General features: G+C 53.4%; 1 protein-coding gene across 1 annotated transcript; it reads left to right on the top strand.

The window, feature by feature from the left end:
* Positions 1-1,137: 1,137 nt before the first annotated feature.
* LOC309604004 (olfactory receptor 14C36-like) lies at positions 1,138-2,097 on the top strand (the record flags this gene model as incomplete). The annotated part of the gene is made up of 1 exon (XM_082338869.1): positions 1,138-2,097. One exon carries the CDS (start codon positions 1,138-1,140, stop codon positions 2,095-2,097), a length of 960 nt encoding a protein of 319 aa, XP_082194995.1.
* Between the last annotated feature and the right edge of the window lie 4,935 nt (positions 2,098-7,032).

Raw genomic sequence — 7,032 nt, 5'->3', positions numbered from 1 at the left:
CCTTCTTTCTCCACTTGTCTGTGTGATTGCTCTTGTTGTCCTGGTCTTGCTGTCACGCTCTCTGGGGGTGGCAGTTTCAGCTGCAGAGTCACACACTGATCTTGTGGGGCCTTTCGTGTAGGTGTGTCCCTGGGAACAAGTGTCCCAGCCTTCCTCTCATCTGTGAGGCTGTGGACAATGCAGGCTGTGGGGCTGGGGCATGAGCTGGTTTGCCCTTAGTGAGATACCATCATGAAAAAACTGAGGCATCTCCTCGAGGTATCCTTCCAAGCTGTGAGCTGCCCTCCAGAAGGCAAATCTGTCCCATAGCATCTTTGTGTTACCTGAAAGCCCTGTGGAGAAGCACGGAGATGCAATGGCCAAGGAAATGCTCTTGGGTTGGTGAAATGAGCCATGTGTGTCCTTGGCTACAAGTGGGCTGCTGAGACCTTGAGAAAGGGTGGGACATTTAGTGGTCTGCACTGGATCCCTGTGCTCTCAGCAGTGTCTGCTGGCTTTTCACAGGAACATAGCAGTGTGATCGCCCTCAATCTCAGAAAGGTGCAAGGCCACGGCCTCTCGGACTGAGGGACAGACCAGCTCCCCTCACTCTGCTCTAATCCCAAGGCAATCCTCTTGCCTTGCAGGATTTGCTCTGTTCTCCCTGAGTGCAACAGAAATACTGAGGGTTTCTGACATCCCAAAACAATCCTCAAGCAAGAGGGGGTAAATTCTTTTTAAAAAAATACTTTCAGTCTGCCTTCTGCAGTCCTCACTCCTTAGCACGGGGAGTGCAGATGCTGACAAGCCCTTCTGTTTTAGGGGAGGTTTCATCTGACAAAGCTGAACACCAGGACTGGACCCTGCTTCCACCGTTCCCATGAACTCACTGCTGCACAGCGGGGCTGACACCTCGGCAGCCAGAGGTCAGAGGCCCAGCTCCTCACGGCACATTCAACCAGCACAAACCACAGCTTCAGCCATGGAGCTGAAGGAAGGTCTCCTAGAAAAGGGAAATTTGTGTGTGTTTATGCGTGTTTGTGTGCAGCAAGGGGAGGGTCTGTAGGAAATGGCTTTTAGTTTTGCTCAGAAAAGTCTCCCCTAACTTGTCAATTGACCTTTCCTCCTTGCACGGCTCCCCATGCCCAGAGGCAGCAAATGTCCAATGCCAGCTCCATCACCGAGTTCCTCCTCCTGGCATTCGCAGACACATGGGAGCTGCAGCTCTTGCACTTCTGGCTCTTCCTGGGCATCTACCTGGCTGCCCTCCTGGGCAACGGCCTCATCATCACCGCCATAGCCTGCGACCGCCACCTCCACACCCCGATGTATTTCTTCCTCCTCAACCTCGCCTTCCTTGACCTGGGCTCCATTTCCACCACTGCGCCCAAAGCCATGGTCAATTCCCTGTGGGACACCAGGGCCATCTCCTACTCAGGATGTGCTGCCCAGGTCTTTCTGTTTGTCTTTTTGATGTCAGCAGAGTTTTCTATTCTCACCATCATGTCCTATGACCGCTACATTGCCATCTGCAAACCCCTGCACTACGGGACCCTCCTGGGCAGCAGAGCTTGTGTCCACATGGCAGCAGCTGCCTGGGGCAGTGGGTGTCTCTGTGCTGTGCTGCACACGGCAAATACATTTTCACTCCCACTCTGCCAAGGCAATGCCATAAACCAGTTCTTCTGTGAAATCCCCCAGATCCTCAAGCTCTCCTGCTCAGATGCCTACCTCAGGGAAGTTTGGGTTATCATGGTTAGTATCTTTGTGGAATTTGGGTGTTTTGTTTTCATTGTGCTGTCCTATGTGCAGATCTTCAGGGCTGTGCTGAAGAGCCCTTCTGAGCACGGACAGCACAAAGCCTTTTCCACATGCCTCCCTCACCTGGCCGTGGTCTCCCTGTTTATCAGCACTGCCATGTTTGCCTACCTGAAGCCTCCCTCCATCTCCTCCCCATCGCTGGATCTGGTGGTGGCAGTTCTGTACTCAGTGGTGCCTCCAGCAGTGAACCCCCTCATCTACAGCATGAGGAACCAGGAGGTTAAAGACACATTGAAGAAGCTGATTCAATCAGCTCTTTTCAGCAGCATTAACAAGCTTGTGTCTCTTCAGAAGTGATTTCAAATTCAGCTCCAGAACCTCCTGCGCTTTGGGCAATTTATCTGTGATAACCGTGACTGTCCATGCCTGCATCCACTCTGCTTCACCAGAGGCCTGAACCCAGCCTGTCTGACCCAGAGGCCTGTTCACATGTGGCTGGCACAATGGTACAGCTCGCCTCCCATGTCGCATCTCTGGAATAAAAGGGGATTTCCTCAATGCTGGTGTCTGGAGGTTGGGCTCTTCTGCCAAAGCTGAGGTCAGGCTGAAGAAACTGCCCCCACAATGCCGTGTTGCTTTGCTTGGCTTCTCCATGGGATGGGGAGAGGAGGGCATGGGGCAATGTGTTAGAGAATGGGCCTGGGCTGAGCCTTCACCTGTGGGTGCCCAGTTCCCCCGGAGATGGTGAATGATCAACAGGGATCTGCCTGGGACATCACCCCATGGCTTTCAGGCACCACAGCCCACTCGCTCTGCAGAGCCGTACCAACAGCTTGGGGCCCTGTGGAGAGCACGGGGAGGGGGTAGGAGTGGCAGGTCAGGCCAGCATGGACAAACTTCCCTGGTGAAAGGCTCTCTGGGGGCAGGGACATGCCTGGAGAAGAGCAAAGAAGCACCTCTGTGCTTCCAGAGCGTTATAAATGGCAAAGAGAAATCTATTTCTGAATGCACCAGCTCGGGCAGGCTTTTCTATTGCTTGGGCAGCCGGAGCAGCCTGAGGATCCCCTGGGCCAGGAGTCTTTTCCTGGGAGAGGGGCTGGCACAGAGGGGCTTGCTGGCAGTGGACAATAAGGATGTCTTGGAGACAGGAGCAGCCACTGGCTTCCAACTCCTCATGCCATGGCTGGCCCTCAGCCCTGGGGCTGATGGGGAGGCTGACACACCTCTCTGCCTCCCAGGAGCTACTGTGACCTTCAGAGGGGCTGGGGCTGTGGGGTTGAGTGTGCAGAGCTCTGCAGTACTCATCAATGGGCACTGCCATGGGGTCAGCCCAGAATGGGCTGCTTTTCTGGGCTGGACAGGGGGGAGATGCGTAGGGGGTGGGGAGTGACGGGGAGAGCCAGAGAGGGACTGGGCTGGGCTGGGAATTGCTCAGGAGAGGAACGCACTGAAGTTAGCTGAGCTGTCCGACCTTGCAGGGTGAGGACTCACACCAGGGGTTGGTGCTGCAGAGCCAGGGCTCGTGGAAGGGAGCTGAGACTTGCAGACGCAGGAGAGAGGAGGCTGCTCTGTGCTTTTGGTGCCATGGAGAGTTGGGGCAGGTGCCCCAGGGCATTTGTAACCGCCCAGCCTTTCTCCCTGGCCATTTCCAGCACTGGCAGCACACCCCAAGTTTATGGGTGAATTGTCCTGTTTGGCCATTTCCAGCCTCCTGCTGGGCTCAGTGCTTGAATCCCTCTGCTTGAAGCAAAGGACCTCCAAGATGGTCAGGGACTGGAGCACCTTTCCCCTGAGGAGAGGCTGAGGGAGATGAGCCTGTCCAGCCTGGGGAAATGAAGGCTGAGAGGAGCTCACTGTGGCCTGCCAGTACCTACAAGGACTTGATGGAGAATAGAGAGACAGGCTTTTCACCATGGGGCATGGTGGGAGGGCAAAAGACAGGGGGTGGGAGGTGAAAGAGGAGAGATTAAGCCTGCAGATAAGGAAAGTCTGTTTCAGTGTGAGCTGAGCCAAGCGTTGGAGCAGGTCACCCAGAGATGCTGTGCAGACTCCATCCTTGGAGGTTTCCAAAGTCAGACTGGATCAAGCCATGAACAACCTGGTCTGACCCTTTTTTTTCTGGCAGGTTGGACTGCAGAACTCCCGAGGTCCCCTCCAACTTGAACTGATCCTATGGTGTCAGGCCCCTTCTCTGAGAACCACAGAGCAAATGTTTATGGGGCAGGAATCTTCCTGTGCTGTATGTGACCACCTAAACTAACATCTCAGCCAGCGAAAAGAGGCCGATACCCCAGTGTGACTCTCTCTCGGCAAAGACTGAGGGGTATCGCTGACAGTCCTGGGCAGGAACTGTCTTGGGGGCACAGGGCTCTGGGCAAGACACAAAATGACCTTGTTTTTTAAATGCTGCTAGCCTGAAAAGAAAAATGTTTAGAAAATGTCAGTAAACGTAAAACAAAGAATTAAACAGAAAGCTGCAAAGCAAAGAAAATATTTGAAAACACTTTTCAGCTTTTAAATTTTATTGTGGTTGGATGTAGGACCCAAATGCCTTCAGCTACAGGGACACAGACACCTCCTGCCAGTACAGATGCCCTGGGAACCCCCTGCCCAGCCTCTGCCTGCAGATCCCGAGGGGCTCTGCTCTCCCACACGTCCTGCCTGAGAGCTGCCAGCCCCAGGCAAACACCTCAGGTACACGGAGGACTCTAAACGCCCCCTGGATGTTTTATGGTCAGGCAAACAAGGTCTGCCTGGAAAGGTGAAGAAATCTGCAACACTGAGAAAAAAATAGGAGCCCATTTTCACCAGCTGAAACAGTTGAGTACTTTTAATATAGTGGCAGGGTTTTCCCATCATGCCAGAGTGGGAATTTGCAGGGAGTGCATTAATCATAGGAGAAAAAATATTGATCTCCTGTACTTGCATTATGGCTGCTCTATCTATTATATTACGCTGTGTATTCAATCTCCTTTATCTTTCAGGTCTTCCCACCTCTCTTGATTAAATGGCCATGTCTAAGGGCATCTTCTCAGCAGAGGTAGCGGGACATTTGCCCTTCCCATTTCTCTCCAGGCTCCCCCCTCCCCCTGCTTTTTGTTCATTCAGATGCCTCCCAATTATCTCGTCGCTGCTTTGAGCTTCAGGGACTTAGAAGCTCGCCCCATCTTTCAGGAGTCAAATTCACTCTTTCATCAGCTCCTTCATGGCATTTATATCTATCCCTTCCTATCTCTCTGTCAAAAGCAGTTCTTGTATGGCTGTCGTCGTTGGCCATCTCCACCCCAGGATGTCCTACGCTGTCCCACGCCTGTGCCTGTTTCCCTGCAGGCTGTAGACACACGATCCACTTCCCCACCTTGTTCTCATCCTCCCATGTCCCTGCCTGTACCAATATCTCTCTCTGAAACAGAAAGCCACGGGCTGATCACAGACACCACCACCACCAGTGACCGGTTGCACCACACCACTACCCTTCAAGTGACATTTCATCTTCCTCATGCCCAGGCTCAGACTCCAAAGCTTTTCCTTCCTTGTGCTGTTTCCTCTACAAAGGAAATCTTCATCCTCCCTGAAACCACCTCTCAAGCGACTGCAGGCTCCTACAACCTTGTCCTTGGCCTCTATGCCATGAGGCCAAAGCAGCCCAGGTCCCTCGGTCTCTCCACACAAGCCATGTGATTCAGCCCCTTCACCCCAGCTTGGCAGGCCACCTCTGGACCTTCTCCAGTTCCTCCCCACTCCTGCAGAACATGGAGCCCCACACCAGGACAGATTATTTCAGATGTGGCCACAACAGCGCTGAGTCAAGGTAACTCCCCTTCTCTGGGTGGTCTCGCTCATCCTAATTCAGCCCCGTGTGCAGCTGGCCTTACTCATGGTCAGCATGCTCCACTGGCTCCTATTGCATCCCTTGTAGCGACCACGGCCTTCTCCGCAGGGTCACTCCTCAGCTGGTCAGCTCCAAGCTTGCCCTGATACATGGGGTTATTCTTCCCCTGATGCAGGACTGGCCACTTCTCCTTGTCAAACTTGATGAGCTTTCTGTTGGCCAAATCCCAGAGTTTCCCAGGGTCCCCATGAACTGAATCTTCCTTGTGTCAGCTGTTCACGTGTGCGTGTAGGTGGCTCATCCTGTCCTGTGGTGCCTCTAACAAGATGACAGCATGAGGAATTGAAGGCCATGATGGATAACAAAAGGAGGTAGTAGTTTAACGGCCTTGCTGACCAAGGTAGGAATTCCCAATGCTGCCAGCCCAGAAACACCAAAGGAGGGCAACAGGCAAGCAAAGCCAGGGCCAGCGGGTAAAGGGGAATCAGGGGTGGGCTTCTTGAATGAGAGGGATTGAGGATGACCAAAGGGAAGAACTTGGGAGGGGGGAAACAGGGAATAAGAAAGTTGGAGGTGAAGCAAAGGGTACAACCAGGGCTGTTTGTGGGCACCTGTCAAGTAGCCCTCAGTCTCAGCAGGGAATCAGCATGGCTGGGCACACCTCTGATGGGCCTGCACAGGAATGCAGACGGCTTGGGGAGCAAACAGGAGGAATCAGGAGTCTGTGGGCAGTTCTTGAGCTGTAATCTCACTTAGGTATCAGAGACATGGTCAGATAGTTCACACCACTGGAGCGTGGCCATGGATGGAAGCTGCCTCTTTAGGAAGGATGGGGCAGGTCAGTGAGGAGGGGAAGGTGCCCTGTCTGTGGGCGAGCAGAAGGAAAGCATGGAGCTCTGCTAGTGACAGGTGAGGAGCCAGATGAGAGCCGATGGATCAGGATTAGTGGGCAGACCAACATTACCATGGGTAATGTTGTAGTTGATGTCTGCTGTGGACCAACTGTACTAGGAAGAAGCAACAGATGAGGCCTTCTTCCGACAAGTAGAAGCAGCTTCTCATTTGCAGGCCCTGGTCCTCGTGGGGGACATTACCCAGCTGGACATCTGCCAGAGGGGCAGCACAGCAGGGCACAAGACACTCAGGAGGTTTCTGGAGGGCACCAAGAACCTCCCGAGCATTCAGAGAGGGTGTTAGGAAAGCCAAAGCCCATCTCGATCTCAATCTAGTAATTCCGTCTGGACATGAAGGGCATCAAGAAAGGATTTAACAATGATGCCAGCAGCAAAAGGAAGGCTCAGGAAAATGTGGGCCTGCTGCTAGATGGGGTGGGACCCTGGTGACAGAGAACACAGAAGAGGTCAAGGTACTCCACGTCTTCTTCCTCTCTGCATTTACTGGTAAGACCAACCTTCAGGAATCCCAGGCCGCCAAGACCAGAGGCAAGGAGCAAGGAAGAC

This window comes from Platalea leucorodia (assembly GCF_965183815.1).
Source record: "Platalea leucorodia genome assembly, contig: HAP1_HAP1_SCAFFOLD_295, whole genome shotgun sequence".
Classification (NCBI taxonomy): Eukaryota; Metazoa; Chordata; class Aves; order Pelecaniformes; family Threskiornithidae; genus Platalea; species Platalea leucorodia.
The sequence above is the reverse complement of the archived record's forward strand: the minus strand, read 5'-3'. Positions and strand labels throughout refer to the sequence as shown.